Genomic DNA, 20,535 nt, shown 5'->3' with positions numbered 1-20,535 from the left:
AACTAGAACTCATGCCATTTATTGAAGCGCTCTTTACATCAGGCCAGTATATTTGCTCCCTAAAGTAAGTAGCCCTTCATCGGGAATCAAGCCAACATCAAAATAGACATGATATGGATTTATCAAACAAAATACGCAGCCGGCTTCCTGACTAGTTAACCAACCTTAACTACACCCTCAGGGGGGGGGGGGGGGGGGGCAGTTAGACTGTGGTGTAACGGGAGGGGCCGGGGCAGGAGCGGAAGGGGGAGGGGCCAGCTGGGAACAGGGATAAGAACACCGGGGTGTGGGGTGGTTTGGACGTCACAAGAGCCTGGCGTCTCCTACGCCGGGGCTGGTAGCGGAAGTTGGAGGGTCGATAAACCACAGCGCCACCTAGCTCCTCGGAGGAGTCTGGCGTCACAGACTCTGAGGATTCGGAGGATTCGGAAGATTCGGAGGATTCGGAGGAGGTCAAGGGAGGGCTGGGGTTAACGGGGTCAGGGTTGGCCACGAGCGAGGGCTTTAAACGGGCGGGTGTCTCTGGGGCAGGGGGCGCCGGGTTGGGGTCAAAGGGGACATGGGGGACTGGGGTGGGGAGAAAAGGGATGGTAGGGGCGGCTGGTTTGGGTTTAGATGGGTAGGGCCGCTGTGCCGGTGGGACGGGGATGACACTGTGAACCTGTGGTTGGATGGGTGTTGCAACATCACCCACCTGACAGAGACACACACACACACAAAGACTTCATATGAAAAATTGGGTTCGTATTCCAGATGTTTTATCAGCGCTGGATTTGACTCGCTGAAATGTCATTCTTGTAAATCAACAATCGGACAAAGGAGGACTTCACCTGTGCTTTGAATGTTTCACAGGAAGTCTGGACGTCAGCTTGACCCTCCAGATGTCCGTGCACTGAGCCCGTACAGAACCCTGTCGGCTGGAGAAAGAGGGTGGAGAAAGAGGGGGGTCTGTTGTCTGTGTGTGTCTGCATGTGCGCGCATATTTACATTTAGCCATTTAGCAGACGCTCTTATCCAGAACGACTTACAGTTAGTACAGGGACATTCCCCCAAGGCAAGTAGGGTGAAGTGCCTTTCCCAAGGACACAATGTCATTTGGCACGGCCGGGAATCAAACTGGCGACCTTCAGATTATTAGCCCAATTGCCTAACCGCTCAGCCACCTGACTCCCTTCTCCCCCATATATCTAAACAAGATGTGTTTCTGTTTGTTACTCTGCATGATCGAGCATCTGCCCTACTCACACACTCTCAATGCAACAAGCACAGCCAGTCTGTATGTGCTGGGTTCACGGACAGTTCCTGTGTTGTGTAAATGATGTAGCATGTATCATGTTGTCACACAGCATACAGTATGATGTATCCTTTCTTACCTCGTAGTCCGGGGAGGTTGGCACACACGTGTCCCCTCCCAAGTGCATGTGCCCCTCAGGGCACGCCACCACCGTATATTCCACAAAGGTAGCTGGCACAGGTGCATTCTGGGACGGATTGGAACAGGACTTTTATTCTGACAGGCTACCAAAGCAATTGAGACCATATGGATGTCATTCCTTTTAGATTAATTGATATGCCGAATGTATGGGATATACAGTTTAGATTATGAAGTGTTATCCATGCAGAGGGTGTTACCTAGGTGTGGGTTAAGCAGTGGGGGTTATGCATCGTTATGCCTGAAGACGGTATACAGGCCCACCTTTGCGGCAGCACGGGTCACACTGAGCAGAGCGAGCGGGGAGGGGAGGGTGCTCTGGGCGTTGTGTCTGGCCAGCGTCATCTTGGCAGCTGCCTGGGCCTGGGGGCTGTCCACGGGCAGCAGCAGGGGACAGTCTGGGCACGTCTGGAGAAGCTTCTCTGGAGGGTCTGGAGGGGAGAGGAGATGGGGAGGGAGGGGGAGGGGAGGGGAGGGGAGGGGAGGGGAGGGGAGGGGAGGGGGAGGGGGAGGGGAGGGGAGGGGAGGGGAGGGGAGGGGAGGGGAGGGGAGGGGAGGGGAGGGGAGGGGAGGGGAGGGGAGGGGAGGGGAGGGGAGGGGAGGGGAAGGGGAAGGGAAGGGGAGGGTAGGGGGAGGGGGAGGTGGAGGTGGAGGTGGAGGGGAGGGGAGGGGAGGGGAGGGGAGGGGAGGGGAGGGGAGGGGAGGGGAGGGGAGGGGAGGGGAGGGGAGGGGAGGGGGAAGGGGAGGGTAGGGGGAGGGGGAGGTGGAGGTGGAGGTGGAGGGGAGGGGAGGGGAGGGGAGGGGAGGGGAGGGGAGGGGAGGGGAGGGGAGGGGAGGGGAGGGGAGGGGAGGGGAGGGGAGGGGAAGGGGAAGGGGAGGGGAGGGGAGGGGGAGGGGGAGGGGGAGGGGGAGGGGGAGGGGGAGGGGGAGGGGGAGGGGGAGGTGGAGGTGGAGGGGAGGGGAGGGGAGGGGAGGTGGAGGTGGAGGTGGAGGTGGAGGTGGAGGTGGAGGTGGAGGTGGAGGGGGAGGGGGAGGGGGAGGGGGAGGGAGGACATTAGCAGCAAAGGCATTTGTGAAGAATGTCTATGGGGACAGTGTGTGGATGTGCAGTAGGTCTACCTGGAACCAGAGTACAGTCGTAGCTGTAGAGATAGGAGAAGCCCTCTGGCGTGTGGAGAACCGTGGTGTTGCAGTTCCCAGAGATTCGCTGTAAATGAGCGCGGAGAGACATCAAAATAAGGTTTTGGGCTGTAAAGTAAGAGGACACCAAGTCCAATTGCAACATTGTACACAGCTGTATGCCTAAGTGAGATCAACGCCATGACTTTCCAAACATGTGTTGTCCTATACTGAACTTTCTGTTGCCAGGCAAAGTATAGGGTGAGGTCATTCTCCATGAACTGCCTGGACAGCTATTGGGTCCCACCTCTCCACAGCAGCTCTGCTTTTTGTTACCAACACTCCCAATGCGTGTGCGTGTGCGTGTCTGTGTGTGTGTGTTTGTGTCTGTGTGTGTGTGTGTGTTTGTGTCTGTGTGTGTGTGTGTTTGTGTCTGTGCGTGTGCGTGTTTGTGTCTGTGTGTGTGTGTTTGTAAGAATGGAAGTGATGACCTACTGTTTCCATGAAGGGCCTAACAGTGCAGTGTTTCCAAGGTTTGGGATTCCTAATGTAACACCTGGTCTCCAACACGTCTAAATCCAAGTAGTAGACATTCCCAGCTGGGCCCTTAAAGACACACACACACACGCACACGTGAGAAACACTGAACTGAAGAAAAATTGTGATTTGAGTCGAACCAGCTTCTTTGGCATAGATGTGTGTGTGTGTTTTTGTGTGCGTGCGTTTATTTTGGTGCACGTGACATTGGGTGGGGTACATTTACTGAAATCAACGAAGCTGTGAAAAGAATAGCTCCATGATAGTACAGAGGACAGGCCAACAAGACCACCCCTGTGCTGTTGATGAGAATTCCTCCTAAGCATCCTGCTGGATCTGGCAACAGCTACATCAGCATTAAACACAAATACACCCACTCTCTGGAACAACATGTTGAACACAGCCATTCCGAGAGACTTTTAGACACGCGATGGACAAACATCATCGTTTCGGGCCGAAGGCCAAAAAATGTCGTTAGAAACCAAGTAATACGTATATGCAGTCTATTAGTAATACGTATGCAGTACAAGGTGTAGGCCTATTTTTTTGTCTCCGGTGAGATTTAAAGGCCATGTAAAGCATTTTGACAAACTGCCCACATGCTCTGTTCCAGTGCAAACAGTTTGGCAATGACAGCGAAATGAACTTGCCTGAGCATGCAGATGGACGTTGGAGATCCTGTTAAGAGCAAATTTATAACCCGTTGTTCTGTCTTCGTTTATGTAAGTAATCGCAAGTCGAGACAGTTTCTCCACGCTCTTGTCGTTACAAGCTATGGGTGCGAGTTCAAACACCTGGGCACAGTTGCTCCACGGCTGAGTACAGAATAAAGCGCCTATAATCCAGGCAATTTTCCCCATTTCCATTATTTTGTAGTACCGAGTGCGGTGTTGAACTACGGCTTTTTGCGCTGTGCCAGTGAAGCATTTGTTTGCGTTTATCCCTGGCAGTGACTTTTGGAATCAAAAGAAAAACAGGGATGTTGAAATAATGCCAAGGACAAAATGTTTTTTTTTTTTTTCTTATACACATAATGATTTCTTAGCATAATTGCAAACTTTGGCTTACACGAGCACAACCAAAGCCTTCACAACAGTTTCCAAGTGGTACTTTGCATTCAAGGTCTATAGCCTATCCGATGAGCGTATTTCCGTCATTAGTAGAGCCAGGACCAATTTCACACAAATCAAACGATTAAAATCCACTCTTCTGAAAGCTGGGTTGCTGCGGTTTGGCCTAACGTGTTCATAAATCTTTAGAACTGCCTTTACTTCCTCCTTTCACCACATGATGGCAATGTAGACCAATCTTTATTAATTTGAAACCTCAAAACTAGAATTCAATTGTCTACTTGAACCAACAATTAAGGATGGGTCTGGAGTTCATAAAAATCTCCACTTGGCTAGCTGGTATTGATTTATTGATTATGATGAGAATGAGGGTTAGAATGATAAGTATGATAATAATAAGGATTAATGACGAATAGATTGACGTTGACCACACAGAAGTTTGTGGGTTAGGTCCTTCAATGTCAGTTTGGAATTAAACTGGAAGTATGAATAAATGATAGCGAGTTTGAATAGATGATAGGTGCTTATAGGTTCCATTGCTCTGGTAGTGTTCCCCCCGGAACGATTGTGGAACTGTGGAACCTGCATCACTTTGGAAGAAGGCTTAGGTTTCTTGATTTGTAACCACGGTGAATCTCAGGTTTGGCCTCTGAGATGGGACATCACAGGCTTCTTTTTGACATAGGTTCATTCACTCAGGAATTTGGCAGTTTGGGAAAGCCAAAAATCTTCTCTCTGCGGCTTTGAGTTTCTCTCTCACAATTTATTGCTTCATTCTTGTTAATACAAGAGAGCAGTGATAAATCAAATTCCTTGAAATTTGGAGAGGCTTTCTGTCAGAACGCTGGCCAGCCTTAAGTGTCAGATCCTCAGTGGCCAGAATGAGGTTTTACGACCAAACGCAGAGACAGGCCTTTCAAGATATGACATCTGCATTGTGTTTTCGGAGAACGACTTTAGGAACAAAGAAGCTAAAAGTGATGTATCAGCCGCATATTTGATGTGAGTAGCTTAAGCTAAACTGGGGTCTTGTTATGAATAGCGAGGGACTCGGGACAACCACATCTGAAGGTGGTCATTCTTGTTACCAGAACCACATTTGTCTGAGTCTACGGCCTGCCAGACAAATCCGTCTGTCAGAAACACGTCCCTTTTACGGAGTTAAAAAATTCCAAACGCTAATAATATTCCAAAACTTTGTTCCTTTTGACTGAGGTATGGAGCTGAAATCCTACTTGTTAACTTGTCACTTCAGTCGTGCCAGAGCTGTCTGCCTGAGTTTTTAGTGCGCTGCATGGATGCCGTCAAAATCTCCACATTTGGTTTTAATCAAAGAACACAATCGGGTGGACAGTAAGTGTTTCTGATATGCTTGTCTGTGTGCTTGTGGTGGGGAGGGCTTTTTTTCCGTTTTACTAATGGTTTATACAGAAACCTGAGCTGGGTGTTTCAAGAAAATATGAAAATTCTCTGTCTGCTCTACTCTGGGTCACACATCATGTTCATTCTGTGCATTCATAGTGTGTTTGTGTGTTTGTGTGTGGGTGTGTGTGTGTGTCTGCACCTAGCACAGAGAGCTATTTATCATATGAAAAGGGGAAATGGTCAGTAATGGTGACAAGACCTATAACCCTTAAACAAACCTCTAGATATCATGTTCGCCATGCAACCATTGGTTCAAGTGAAGCATTGAAAGGCATCAGTGTTTTTGGTTAACATGAAGCACTGCAGTATATTTGGAAAAAACTAATAAGAGGAAATGCTGTGAGGACCCCTTGGGCATTCGTTGTTGAACAACTCACAGTTTGATATTTTGCCTTGAGAATCTGTGTTGTTTAAATGACCTTCACCTCAAACGGGATCAGAATATACACTGAAGCAGAGATGTTTTCAGCAGCCTCGCGTTCAGCATGTGTTCTTCTCTTGTTTAACGCTTTTCCTCTCTCTTTCTCTGCCTGTTCTTCCCTTACCTCTCATTCTCTGTCATTCTAACCCCTTCATCTTTTCTCTTCTCTTGCACAGTCCCGTCCTCCTCCTCCTTCTATCTTTCTTCTCTTCTCTCTCCAGAAGGGGGAACAACTTAGGTCACATTATCACTATTGCATCCTTGTTTGTGCAACTGAACAACGCTTCATTTATATGATTTAGGAATTTGACAGCTGATTACTCATGCTTTCCGCAGATCACTCTGAACACGTCCGTTATGTGAAATCATCGGTTAAATCGGTTCAAAAGCCGTCCTTCCTTTGAAAGACATGTCTGAAGTTATTTTTTAATACATTCAGCCTCTCTGTTCACGTTTATCCTGCACATTCCCTTAACCAAGAAGATTCTGACATTTACCCCAGCACAATTACGATTTGAACTTTTACAATGATAAATCGAATTTGCCGGTACTTCGCTGTAATTCTAGAATGGACATTTTGTTTCTGGCAGTTTCTGACCCCCTATTAGACCGCTTTGGCGTCTGTTTCAGATCAGTTGATAGTATGGAGGTCGTGGTTGTGATTAAAATCCACATGGAACAACTTCAACGTAACATATGCCAATTGTTAATGCAACCCCACACAAACAAGTTATTGCTGGTCTACGTTCCGATAACAACGGTATAAACGCCATAGAGCAGTTAAGATGCTATTGCTGTAAGTGGAATGCAGTAGCATCAGGTACATTTCTTCCCAATTTTCATTATAAAAGACAACGTGGTTGCTTTGGAATAAAAAGTAACTGCTATTAGAGCAATTAATAACTTGCTGCTTAGGGGGATTGCGTATTCATTCCCATGAAGTCATTCCCATCATAAAAGTGAAAAAAATATCCAGGTTATTGCTTCATGGTAAATTGCAAATGGAAATGATAAAATGCAATTGCATTGTGCTTTTAATGGCATTCCTGGCGTTCAACTCCAATTGCACAATTAGAGTGACTTGTTTGGCACACAAAAAAAATGCATGTTCTTCTTGACTGGGCTCTGGCAAGTGATGAGGAACCACACGTGCAACATGGGGGGAGTGTCCGAGCGGGAATTTGTCCCTCTCTCCAGTGTCAGTCTCCAAACGTCAGTCTTTCAGTCAGACAGACAGAGACACGAGACAGATTGAAAGATTGCAACGAACAAACTCTTCATCTTAAAAACTAGAACCCAAAAGTATATTCACCTACTCGCAAACATAATGTCTCTTTGGCGGGTTTGTCTAGTGCTGATGGGCTGTGTGATAGCGCAGACCTCCGCGCGCAGGACGGATGCTGAGCACGGGGAGGTTTTGGAGAAAATCAACAGCGCAAGATGCACTTCACGCTGCCTGACGCTTCACGTCACTCAGTTAACGGCTTCTTTTAAACATCTTCAGGTAAAAATGTTTTCCTTGAAAATAAATCCTTCTCTTACAAGTCAGTATGTTACTGTAAATATTCCGAGACTATGCGTAACAATTTAATTAGATATATTTAAAGTTGGGAAAGTGCTGTAGGCTGGTACATGATGGAAGTGAAACGTCAGAGACCAAATTTACATTAAAGTTTATGCTCAATATAAATTACCTATCCGTTTTATAACTACGGAATGTGAACTAGCCTTCACATTTGTTAAAAGACACTTTGGGGAGGCTAGAGAGCTTTGAAAGCCATATTATCCTTAACGTCTTCAGCATGTGCGTTCTGTTTGGTGGGTGGGAAAGTCATTAAGCATGAAGCAGAAGCAGTTCAGACTGAACGGGGCTGCGAGTCGTTGAAGTGGTGGGGGGGCTTGGGTTAAGGCTGTGGCTGGGGGTTTTGGGGTCCCGACGCAGGCAGAGATGTAGATCGTCGGCCACCTGGGTGTCGATATAATGAGGGTGGCCTCTGGTTGACTGGGGCTGGGGGGCGGAGGGGGGGGACTGAGTCCCCCGCTCAGAGCTTCGAGGTGTCGGAGTGGCGTTGGTTCACAGCTTCGTGGACGGTGGGGCTGGATGAGTGCGAATGAGCACATTTGGTTTTCACTAAATTGCACGTGGTACAGGATCAACGTGATTTACAGATGCATGTTGTTGTCATCCCCTGGCTTTGTAATCCTGTATTTTGATCGCCTGTGGTGCAGGTGGTGATCATTGTAACAGTCAACTATTCAACATGATTTTTCGTTCCATCCATTCATGTCAAGGGATGTCATTCTGATAGATCAGTTCAGGCAGGCAGACAGACAGACTGACATGCAGATAGACAGACAGACAGACTGACATGCAGACAGACATGCAGACAGACATGCAGACAGACAGACAGACAGACAGACAGGCAGGCAGGCAGGCAGGCAGGCAGGCAGGCAGACAGAAAGACAGATAGACACACAGACAGATAGACACACAGACAGACAGACAGGCCATCTGTACATCTTTCAGTCCCTCAGGGACTGTGAGCTGATACGGGTCAAAGTGCTGATGTGATGTCATCACCAGGGGACGTGTGGCTGTGCTGGTGTCCTCACTTGCCCCCCAGAGCTAGGATATATCTACCAGGCAGCCTCCGGTCCTCCTGCGCTCAGGTCTCCTAGGGTTACCCTGGGTCCCACAGACAAAGACCTGTTTGATACACCAGAGCAATATCATGTATATCGCCACACACATCTCCCAGAGCAAAGAGAAACCAAAAATGTGCTCCCCTGCCCCTCACCTACCCACGACCATGCCAGCAGTGTCGGTGTTTCAGAGACAGAGGATAGGATGGTGCTAAGCTGGATATCATGTTGATAGATGCACCAGGTCCTCTGGTATTGGGATAGGATCCCTTCAGATCAGTGATAGAGGGTGTTTGGGATTTAGGGAGAGATTTCTGGACTGTGTGTGAGTGAGTGTGTGTGTGTGTGTCTAGTCCAGGGTTTGGTTTCAGCCAGGACAGTACCCCCAGTCTTAAGAGGGAGCGAGAAAAGTCAGAGGGCACAGTGGGGCTGCGATATGAGCTATGTGGTGTGCTCATGTGTGTGTTTGTGTGTGTGTGTGAGTGTGTGTGTGAGAGAGAGAGAGAGAGACAGAGAGAGAGAAAGTTAGGCTAAATTATGTCTGCCTTTAAAAGAGGGGATCTTTTAAAAAATTGTGCCAAGTTTCATTACATTCTGCAGATCTTTGAATCATTCTGTAGGTTGTAGGCTGTCTGGATGTGGTGCACAGTGTAGTAGTAGTGTAGTAGATTCATGCACTCTGATCAACCCCCCCCCCCCCCCCCTATCCTCCAGCACTCCTAGAAGAATGTAGTCATGCATGCAAACCCAGGATATTAAAAAGCAATATTCCTTCAAATGTCAAGCAACTGGAACCTTAGTGGCAGCTGCAGAGCAGGAAAGCTTGTGAAACATTGTTTCGGTTCTGCCTGATGTATGCATTGGGAAACAAAGGCCTTACAGAAAGGGGTTTTGTAGTGAAGCACAGCTCGTCGATACAGTAGGAAATGAGATAGGCGGTGTGCGTTAATCAAATGTAAACTGGCCTGAGACCAGGACTCTGGTCTGGGTCCGAATCACACACCTGGCAGGAAGAGAGCTGAGGATGGGATTGCTCCTCATGCATTCCTGTTGCGAGAGCAGACAGTTCATCTACCTTATGGACTGTTTGGCTCTGTCATTAAGACGGTAAAGTTAGAGACAGGCGGGGTGAAGGAGAGAGGGAGACAGGCAGAGTGAAGGTGAGAGGGAGACAGGCGGGGTGAAGGAGAGAGGGAGACAGGCGGGGTGAAGGAGAGAGGGAGACAGGCGGGGTGAAGGAGAGAGGGAAACAGGCGGGGTGAAGGAGAGAGGGAGACAGGCGGGGTGAAGGAGAGAGGGAGGCAGGCGGGGTGAAGGAGAGAGGGAGACAGGCGGGGTGAAGGAGAGAGGGAGACAGGCGGGGTGAAGGAGAGAGGGAGACAGGCAGAGTGAAGGAGAGAGGGAGACAGGCAGAGTGAAGGAGAGAAGGAGACAGGCAGAGTGAAGGTGAGAGGGAGACAGGCGGGGTGAAGGAGAGAGGGAGACAGGCAGAGTGAAGGTGAGAGGGAGACAGGCGAGGTGAAGGAGAGAGGGAGACAGGCGGGGTGAAGGAGAGAGGGAGACAGGCGGGGTGAAGGAGAGAAGGAGACAGGCGGGGTGAAGGAGAGAGGGAGACAGGCGGGGTGAAGGAGAGAGGGAGACAGGCGGGGTGAAGGAGAGAGGGAGACAGGCGGGGTGAAGGAGAGAGGGAGACAGGCAGAGTGAAGGTGAGAGGGAGACAGGCGGGGTGAAGGAGAGTGGGAGACAGGCGGGGTGAAGGAGAGAGGGAGACAGGCGGGGTGAAGGAGAGAGGGAGACAGGCGGGGTGAAGGAGAGGTGGAAAATAGACAGAAAGACCCTCCATGCCCACTCACACGCTTGAGCTGTAAAACAAGATGTTGTCAGGATGAGGAGGAACCGCTAATGACAGCTTACACCCGGGTTGCTCATCGCACCACAGCCCGCATGTGTCACCATCTCACTGGGTACGGGAAAGTCTCAGGAAGCGCACACACAAACCCCAACTGCTTTTTTTAGGACTATGATGTGATGCTGCGTGATTCCAAAAGATTGTAGATTGAAGACAGAATTATAGAAACTGGGCATTGCTTTCTCTCTCTCTCTCTCTCTCTCTCTCTCTCTCTCTCTCTCTCTCTCTCTCTCTCTCTCTCTCTCTCTCTCTCTCTCTCTCTCTCTCTCTCTCTCTCTCTCTCTCTCTAAAAATACAATTAGTCAATATAGCATATAGCAATCCAAAGTACCAGACACCTTCACTTTTTTATGTCCTCAAACCACCTCCTCCACCCCACCAACATCTCCAGTAACAATTTCACGGGGCATTTTTGGTGTCAGACACCGTTAAGGGAAGGGGGGGGTCCATCTGTGGGAAGCTTGTGTACAGGGGGGGGGGGTGTCTCTGCGTAGAACACTCAGACGTTGTGGCTAAAACATCTGCACATGTGTTGGGGCGATGGGCTCTACACTCCAACCATGAACCCCCTCCTAACTTCGAGCTAATCAACATTTTTCTGCCTTGAATCAATCTGCAAGACCCCAAACCCCATCCTCCACCCCCAACCGTGACCCTGTCGGGATGGGGCAAGGGGAGAGGAGAGGGATGGAGGGCGGGAGGAGAGGGCTTCCTCTGGGTACTGTGGGGCCTCAGAGACAGACCAGAGAGCTTCCCCAGGGGGCAGGGACAGCAGAACTCTGTTCCCATGTCTGCCACAACACTGGACCAATAAGAGAAACACAGGAAATGTGCACTTGAGATACATAGACAGAGTGAGAGAGAGAGAGAGAGAGAGAGAGAGAGAGAGAGAGAGAGAGAGAGAGATAGAGAGAGAGAGAGAGAGGGAGAGGGAGAGGGAGAGGGAGAGGGTGAAAGACAGAGCGTGAGGGAGAAAAAAAAAAGAGAGAGGAAGAAAAGGAAAGAGAGAGAGAGAGGAAGAAAAAGAAAGACAGGGAGAGAGAGAGAGAGAGAGAGAGAGAGAGAGAGAGAGAGAGAGAGAGAGAGAGAGAGAGAGAGAGAGAGAGAGAGAGGGAAGGGGGGTGTAGTAGAGAGAGAAGGCAACAGAAAATTAATTGCGCCAGTTCTGGGATGTTTGAAGTCAAGGTTGCTGTCTTCCTGTTTGCTGTCAACAAACCAGTTCTGGGCTGGATCCTGGAGGGAGCTGCAGTAGCAACAACAACAACATCAACAGAACAACATGAGCAATAATACCCCATCCATCAGAGAGCCTCGATCCCCCCTGTTCCTTTAAACTGCACATCGCTGTCCTTCAGGTCCTGTGGCTCAAGTCAAGCCAAGTCTATTATCCCACTAGGGGAAATGTGGTTGCAACCACCAGGTATTACAATCAAATGCAGGCAGGTATCTGTCCCCGACCTCTTCCACTGAGCAACCCTCCTCCTCCGCAGTGCACTCCTCTGCTGCCTGCCTGCGAGAGACAGACACCTAGAAGAGGGTGGGTGCGACCGAGAGAGAAAAGATAGAGAGACAGTGAGGGAGAGAGAGGCTGGGGGGCAGGGGGGGGGTTGCAGGGGCAGGAAGTGGTGCGTGAAGTAGCGCGAGAGGTGAGAGACGTCGAGAGAAATAGAGAGAAAAAGAGGAGCGAGGAGAGAAATAGCAGAGAGATGGAACACACAAGAGATTAGCCCGTCAGACTTCGTCCCCTGCCAGCCTCTCTCCTTCTTCACTCTGAATACACTGCCTGTGCTTTCTTTTGCAGTGTGTGTGTGTGTGTGTGTGCTCAGATCAGCCAGTCTGGAGGTCTGGTGTTAACCCCATGGCATTCCTATACAGACCCGTAAGCCCTCACACCATGAAAGCCTGACCCCATAAATACAATGGCCTTTCTCCTTTCTAGTCTTCTCAAAGAGGACTGTGTGTGTGTGTGTGTGTGTGTGTGTAGGATAAGATGAGCTTGTTTTGGGTTAAATACTGCTCACTTAAAGAGGAGTGCCCGGGCCTCGTTAGAGTGGCTTATCTCCCACACACCCTCCTCGCTAGCTCAGGGTTTTTTTTTCCGTTAATTGGTGTTTGTCATGTTTGGGGGCAACCACAGCTCCCATTGGCCCACGCCATCTCTGATGACATCACCACTGCTCTGTTCTCTCTGTGACACACAGACCAGGAAAGGCTGAATATTGTATCTTCTCACCATAATGTTGGTTTGTCTGTCGCTGGTTATTTCATCTTTCGCTATAGGTCTTCCTTGGAAAAACAATTTTGTTCCTATTTTCGGTGGATTCCCTTCTTGGGATTTTTCTGAAGTGTAAGCCACAGAATGATTGAACAGACTTCCGAACATAGAGTGTGCTTAAAGTATTTTTATTTGGGAAACAAAGATGCAGTAGGCGACGTAGACATGCTTGTCTGTCTGTCTGTCTGCCTGTCTGTCTTCAGCAGACCATATTTTGGAGCATGTGGTGGAGTGATGACGTAAAATTGTGTTGCCACGGTTCTTCATTTATACTGGTGGTCTTTCCTCACCTCAAACTCTTCCACATACACACGCACGCACACGCACGCACACACACACACACCCACAGCCTAACTCTTTCACTTGTGACATTTGGGACCAAAGGAAAATGTGTGTTATAGAAAGGTCAGAACACGTGTGCGTGCGTGTGAGTGTGTGTGTGTGGTCATGCTCTGGTAATGGTGATATTTACACAGTTGCATTTTTATTGCTCTTGTATATTTTGCCAGTCTGTTTACATGTTGATGAGTGGAGAATTGTGTATGTGTGTGTGTCTGCTGGTGTTTTTCAATCCCGTCTCTCTCCTTTTTCTGCAGAGTGATGATGTTCTGGTCTGGTGTGAGAACCACAGACGCTGTGCACAGGTAAGCACTGTTCACCTGTGTGTGTGTGTGTGTGTGTGTTTGTGCTGTCTGCCGCCCACACGGGACTTTGTCTACTAATTAAATGACCTCTACGAAAGGATACGCAAACACTAACACACAGAGACACAGACCTTACGTGCAAGCGCACACACACCCAGACCCTGGTCCCGTAGATTCATGGTACATGAACTGTAAGTCTATGAAAGGGTGTGTGTGTATGTTTCTACCAGTAACCTTGATGTTAGTGTGTGAGTCTGTTGGGGAACACTGTAATCACGGGTGCCAGGTAGTTGGAGTGGGGGGGAGGGGGGGGGGGGAGGTAGTGGGCTCTCCTGAACCATCAGCTCCCAGACTGGCTGGCTGGGGGCAGATCGATGGCTGGGCCCCTGCAGTATGTATATAAATACCCTCTGACACCTTTATGGTGGGTGTGAGAAGGAGCAGGCGTCGGGTAATGACCAGCTTCAGAAGGCTTCAGAGGAGCAGTAAAAGAGGAAGGTGAGATGAAGAACGAGGTCGAAACGCCAAGCGTGCCAAGTACCCCTCTGCCAAGCTGCCCCCACCACCACCGCCCCCCCCCCCCCTCCCCCCCTGCTCCTCCACCTGCTGGCGAGCCCTTCAAGATGCCCACACCCCCAGCCAGATTCTTGCTAGCCGTCCAGGTCCTGGCCCCCGCGGCAACTTCAAACGGCGTTCCCTGGGCGGCAGGTGGGGCGGCAGCGAGCCGGCTGCCTGGTTCCAACGGAGAACAAACAGATCTCAGACCGGTACAGCCGCTCCACTATCCCAACAGACGACACGCGACACAGCTGGACTGCGGTCCGAGCAACATGCACACACAAACACACACACACATACACACACACACACACACACACAGAGCCTAGGTGGACAATCCAGGATCCTAGCAGGATATCCGGCCCAGTTGCCGGAGAACCAGAGAACCATCTGAACCAAACGACACATAGTTCCCAATTGCTGTCTAATAAGCCAGTAAACAGGGCTAGCTCGTTAAGGCTAATAGCCCGGCTTTAGCTTGGCTCAGGCCGGCCCAGCGTCCTCCAGCCTCTTCCCCCTGGGGAGAGGGGTTAGGGCCCCCCCCCCGGTTCCCCCCCTCTGTTGAAGGGCTGTATTTCTCACACCAGGCTTCTCAGCTGCCCTAATTGCTTTCAGATGGAGCCTGTCCTCCCTCTCTCCGTCCAATAATAGGTAAAGTAAATGTTGTGCTTCTTGTAAAAATAACGACAGGCATTTCACATCCTCCCCGGGATTCTACCGTTGCTCTTAAAGAGGGACAGAAATTAGCTGCTGTTTATTCGCTTAGAGAGCGGTGCCAGGAACACCAGGCTTTATACTTCTTTTTTTTCCCCTTCTCCAGTGTGCACCCCTCCCTCCCTCCCTCCTCTCCCCCCTTCCTTGCCTGTCATTCTGCTCCCCTCCTCTTCCTAGCTTCGCTAATTTACTGTTTGATTGTCGAAGGACTTTCCGTAGTTCCTTGTTTTTTGAAACACCCAACGTATTTTTGCCTCTGTGGAGACTCTGGCACCGTGTCGTTGAAACGCCGTGCCCTCAGCCGGCGCTGTCGAAACAGGGCAAGTTTAGCAGCTTTAGCTCGATTAAAGAGATGAAACTAATCAAATACACCCCGACGTAAGTGCGAGTGAAAACCTCGCACACATAACAGCGTTTAGTGAAAGGTCTAATTGTAGACTGCTGAGTAGGAATGCCTTATGTTCTGCCTGGAGACGGAATCTTGAGCGCAGTGTGAGTGGTGTAGTCGTGGTAACCCGAGGGAGTCGTGGGCTGGTGGAGACCCTGCCCTAAGCTGCTAAGGCCCAGACTGGTGAGCTGTCCCGGGGTCAAGACAGGACCGCAAGGGGTGGTGGGGGGCAGCTCGCTGAGGGGGGCTAATGAAAGTGGATGTCCGATGTTTCCTTCAGTGTGGTCTGCTCTGTCATGGGCCAAGGGGGGGGGGGGGGGGAGGGGGAGGGGGAGTGCACATGCCGAGGGATACGGTACTGGACCTCTGGATTAACCCCAATTCACCCCTCCACCCTGCTCCTCGCCTCTGCCTGGGGGGCTGGGGTTGGCTCAGGGGGTGTCTGAGGGCAACACACACACCACTACAGACACCTACACACACACACACACACACCACTACAGACACCTACACACACACACACACCACTACAGACACCTACACACACACACACACCACTACAGACACCTACACACACACACACACCACTACAGACACCTACACACACACACACACCACTACAGACACCTACACACACACACACACCACTACAGACACCTACACACACACACACACACACACACACCACTACAGACACCTACACACACACACACACCACTACAGACACCTACACCTACACACACACACACACACACCACTACAGACACCTACACACACACACACACACACACACACCACTACAGACACCTACACACACACACACGTGCTCTTTTGGCCTGACTCTGACTTGGTCTGTCAACATGAGGCCACGGCCTTTTTCCCTCCCCTCTCTCCCCTCGCTTTCTTTCTCTGAGCCTTTCTCCCTCTCTGCCCCTCCCCCCCCTCACCCCCCCCCCCCCCCCGCACTCCCTGATTTCATCTCACTCCTCTTCTCTTCCTCTTTAGCTTCATCTATTTTCTCTTCTCCTCTCTCGCTCTCCCTTTACAATGCTGATATCCACTCGACGCTCGCCTTTGATTACCGCTGGCTTCATGAACTGTGTGTGAGTGTGTGCGTGCGTGTTTGTGTGTGTGGGGGGGGAGTGTGTGTGTGTGTGTGTGCACGCTAGCTTGTGTGTGTCAATGGAAAGAGTGGGGTGTTCCCATCATTAGCAGGTTTACGGTGCTCCCTGGCTGTGGTGTATCCCCAGTGTTGGTGAGTGAGACAGCCTGCTATGTTCTCAGACATACCCCCACGGGCCGGCCGCTCTCAGCCAGGGGAAACTGTTACTGTTTTACTGGACTCCCCAACGAACCGCTCGCCTGGTCAAACCTCTGGAAGTCCATCACCATCCGACATATTTGGAGTGTGCTTCAAAGTGCCGTCGAGGAGGCGAACTCGGTGTATGTCAGCCCACTGTCCTCCACGGTGTGTCAGGCTTCAGATGGGGCCTGCAGGCTCATGTTGCAGTCCTGGTCGGAGCTAAACCATGCTTAGTTACCTCTTACATATTTCCAGCATGGCCAGTTACCTTTAACTGCTTGTAAAATTGTTTATGGTGATGGATTCATTCGAAACACATGACAGTGTTCCCGGCTGGCCCGTTCTTCGGTTCTCTGTGGAAGCGCATGTGGGTGCTCCGCCCTGGAGGGCGAACCTGGGGTGGCCCCGCCGGGATTTCAGCTGTCTCTCTGCTGAGACGGAGGCTAATGGAGGAGGCACGGCCTAAGAAGTGGCAAGACTTCCTCCATGAGGAACGAGAGAGAGAGAGAGAGAGAGAGAGAGAGAGAGAGAGAGAGAGGGGGAGAGAGAGGGGGAGAGAGAGGGAGAGCAAGGTAAGGAGAGAAACATAGAGATGAGGGAGAGGAAGAGAGAGAGAGAAAGAGAGAGAGAGAGAGAGAGAGAGAGAGAGAGGGAGAGAGAGAGAGAGAGAGAGAGAGAGAGAGAGAGAGAGAGAGAGAGAGAGAGAGAGAGAGAGAGAGAGAGAGAGATAGAGAGAGAGAGAGAGAGATAGAGAGAGAGAGAGAGAGAGAGAGAGAGAGAGAGAGAGAGAGAGAGAGAGAGAGAGAGAGAGAGAGAGAGAAAGAGAGAGAGAGGTTCTAAAGCATCTCCCAGACCCACTGGCCACTTATGGAATCCATACGCCCAGGATGCTGCACCACATCTGGTTCCTGTCAGAGATGGGCCACGCTCCCATGGAAATGTGGATGACAGTCCACTAAATCAGAACATACCCACCCTCCCTCCCAGCCCTCCACCCCCCCAGCCTCTTCCTCCGGCAGGACTAGGACGGACCTGGTCAGAGACAAAGAGCAGAGGACGTCCTTCTGGGAGCTCTGGAGCACGTCCCTCTTCCCTTCCAGTCCGCTACATGATTGATCTCCTCAGAGAATCTGCCTCTATCTGCGGAGGCATGTGGACTCGGGGCATATTGAGAGAGTTATGTTCTGTATTAAAAGCGGACGGTCAGTCGTCTCCTGTTTCTCTATCTCCTATGCCGCGCGCACGCTGAGACACACACACACACACACACACACACACACACTGAGGAAGCAGCACCTCTTGTGCAGCTGGAGCAGTAATGTGTTGCAGGTGTAGAGGGCTGCCTGGCGACGTATGATACACGTATGATCCATCAGGACTGGGGCATGGGAGCAAGGCTGTCTGGGTTGCCCTCCCCCTCCGCCTCCCTCGGGACCCCCCCCCCCCCCCTTATCCCTCACCCCTCACCCCTCACCCGCCCTCCTCCTCCGCCCAGGACTGGACGGCTCAGACCAACCCTCGCACCAGCGGTGTGATTTATGTTGCCCGGTGGGTGTAACCGACACGCTGTCTGATGTCTTGTGTACGCGTCGACACCGTTAGTCGAATCCAACGCACCTTAAAGTGCAGTGTCAGAGGTGTTCTGTCGCAGGTCTGCCTCACATCCATTATTTTCCTGTGGCTACCACCCAGCCCCACCCATCACCCACACACCCCATCCACTTCGGCGAGCAAGTTGTTTACATGATTTTCCAAGGGTTCGCAAAAGCCCTGCCCTGCTTTCCAACGGGATTTTTTGCATTTGTTCCGCAACATTTAACTAAAGCCCTTCAAAGCCCTCCATGAACAGCCGCGTGCTCGCCGTGTGTCTGCGTGCGCATGTCTGTGTGTGTGTGTTATCTACTGTGTGTGTGTGTGTGAACATGTGCTATTGTGTAGGTGGTGGGTGTGTGGACACGCACAAACCTGATTGTCGGTGTGTAGTCGTTTGGTGTGTGGTAGTAAGTAGGACTGTTATTAATTCATTTAAGGCTCTAGTCCTCATCCAAGGAGACAGGCAAGGGCACTGGCTCAGGGCACAGTGAAATGTTCCCAGGAAGCTGACTGTGTAGACTCTGCAGCTGCTGAATGGGCTGAATACCCCGCATGCAGCACACCAGGGTCTGAAAACACTTTTTTTCACTTGAATGGCTAATCAGCATCGGTTCTTGATTTACATTTACATATTTATAAGGCGCTTTTATCCAGAGCGACTTACAGGAAGTACGGGGACATTCCTCCCGAGGCAAGTAGGGTGAAGTGCCTTGCCCGAGGACACAACGTCATATTTCACGGCCAGGAATTGAACCGGCAACCTTCTGAGCATTAGCCCGATTCCCTAACCGCTCAGCCATCTGACTCTGATTTACTTCAACCTTAAGGGTCAAACCTACAATTAGAGGGACGTGGACTAAATGTGCGTGAAAATATGACCCGAAAGAAAGACCCAACAAAAGTTGCGTGGAGGTTTAATCATATTCAAAGTATTTTTTCTTGGAACCAAAGGTCAAAATAAGCCAAAAACCATGATGTTGAGACCGGCTATGGTCTCGTTCAATTGTTGCGACTCATCCTGCCGGTATTCTCCGGGCCTGAGAGAGGTTCAGCCCTCGTTTAAACTCTCCGACGCGGCGCAGAGGTCCCTGCTAGCACGTTCACGCCAACAGCTCCAATTTGTTTGCGTTGGTCTTCGACTTTGCATATCCCCCCAGTAGAGAACCTCATTACCTTTTCCCATCTGCGCGAATGACTCCCCGGTTGGCAGTGTCCTCCTCTACGTTAATAAACTCATTTCCATCTGTATGGAGCTCAGGTAATGCTCTGCTCTCCTAAACAATTGCCCGAGCCAATCACAGTAGGGATCTGCCATTGTCTCCTCCTGATTGGGCGTCTGTCCGACCCAGCTGCTTTCTATTAGCAGTTTTCCTCCTAGTCCCAAGGAGCTGTGAGACATAATATAACCTGTTAGTCAGGGGGAGAGAGAGGGCCTGTGGAAGGCTTTCAGGGCCCTCTGGCACAGAGCTGCGCTGCTCGGAGAGGAGGTTCACTGCTACAGTGAATAGCTCTATTAAGGAACACAGCGAGCGCATCCAACTGAAACAGTTTCTCCCACGGCTCCACATCCTGGTGCTGGACTCTGTCACCTCTCCGCCGGCGGCCTGTCCCCCTGCCTCGCTCGCCCCGATGGAGGACACTGGACCCCCAGGGATCCCCTCCAGGGACGCCACTGGTCACTGACTGACAGTTTCTCTACCCACTGTTACCGGCTCACTATTTCTGGACTTTCTGACTGTTTCTGGGCGTGAGTGTTGCTAACTGACTGCTTACCGGCTGTTTCTGAACCTCCTGACTGTTTTTGAACCTTCGTTCTGGACAAACTCACTGTCTTATGGGCCCACCGACTATAACAATGCCTATTGTTCTTTGTCCTGTTGACCTCATAGCCAAGTCAGAGAAGAAGCAGTGCTGGAAGCAGAGCCTCTTCTCCCTTACTGAGACTCTGCAGGGGCCCAGTCCTGCTGGGGGCGGACCTAGAAGCCCATTGGCTGGCTGTTTGGCTCCATGAGGCAGGAATGAGGAAGTGTTGGACTCTGTTCCAAACACAAACACAGGCAGTGTAGATAAACAAGCCCAGCTGAGCTGATAGCCCAGCCATCTGATAGCCCAGCCAAGCTTCTGCTGGACCTGGGGTCAAGCTGAGGTCAGAGAAACGACTGAAACCAGCTGATCTGAAGGACAGATTGGGCTCTGAGGTCAAGTATGGATGGAATGATAAGGGAAAAGGTGTGTGTGTGTGTCCCTCATTCATCATTCTCAGGTCCTATTGTTGTCTGTGGAGGTGTTAAGCAGTAGCATATCTGTGACCTCCGACCCTGCAGCCAGCGGTGCCTCAACGGATGTCCTCTATAACTCACCGTCCCCCCTCCCTCCCTCCCTCCCTCCCTCTATCAGTCTGACAGACACATCTGCTCGGTCGCACGCCCGCTCCGATCCCTCTCTTCTCCGATCCCTCTCTCCTCCGATCCCTCGCCACAGAGTCAGCCTCCCTCCGTCCCGAG

General features: G+C 50.8%; 2 protein-coding genes across 2 annotated transcripts in view; one reads left to right on the top strand and one right to left on the bottom strand.

Annotated features, from left to right (window-relative positions):
• Positions 1-3: 3 nt before the first annotated feature.
• LOC146254424 (alpha-2-HS-glycoprotein) lies at positions 4-4,032 on the bottom strand. The gene is made up of 7 exons (XM_084675449.1): positions 3,739-4,032; positions 3,047-3,157; positions 2,552-2,639; positions 1,697-1,863; positions 1,374-1,481; positions 831-917; positions 4-694 (listed from the first exon to the last, which is right to left on the bottom strand). The coding sequence occupies exons 1-7, from the start codon at positions 3,952-3,954 to the stop codon at positions 203-205; spliced, it is 1,269 nt and encodes a 422-aa protein (XP_084531575.1). The 5' UTR covers positions 3,955-4,032; the 3' UTR covers positions 4-202.
• Positions 4,033-7,228: 3,196 nt separating this feature from the next.
• Positions 7,229-20,535, top strand: part of anos1b (anosmin 1b) — a 28,530-nt gene continuing 15,223 nt past the window's right edge. The window contains exons 1-2 of the mRNA XM_084675547.1: positions 7,229-7,508; positions 13,428-13,475. Of these exons, the coding sequence (XP_084531673.1) occupies positions 7,332-7,508; positions 13,428-13,475 (225 nt within the window). The 5' untranslated portion in view covers positions 7,229-7,331. The remainder of the gene's footprint in view (positions 7,509-13,427; positions 13,476-20,535) is intronic.

The sequence above is a fragment of the Hypomesus nipponensis genome, chromosome 16 (assembly GCF_054491055.1).
Source record: "Hypomesus nipponensis isolate SF chromosome 16, ASM5449105v1, whole genome shotgun sequence".
Lineage (NCBI taxonomy): Eukaryota > Metazoa > Chordata > Actinopteri > Osmeriformes > Osmeridae > Hypomesus > Hypomesus nipponensis.
This window is presented reverse-complemented; position numbering and strand designations above follow the sequence as displayed.

Coding starts and splice junctions, on each gene's coding strand:
- LOC146254424 (XM_084675449.1), bottom strand. CDS start 3,954: ATGGAAATGGGGAAAATTGCCTGGATTATAGGCGCTTTATTCTGTACT. Junction 1,482..1,696: donor TGACCCGTGCTGCCGCAAAG/GTGGGCCTGTAT, acceptor AATCCGTCCCAG/AATGCACCTGTGCCAGCTAC. Junction 695..830: donor GTGAAACATTCAAAGCACAG/GTGAAGTCCTCC, acceptor TGTCTCTGTCAG/GTGGGTGATGTTGCAACACC.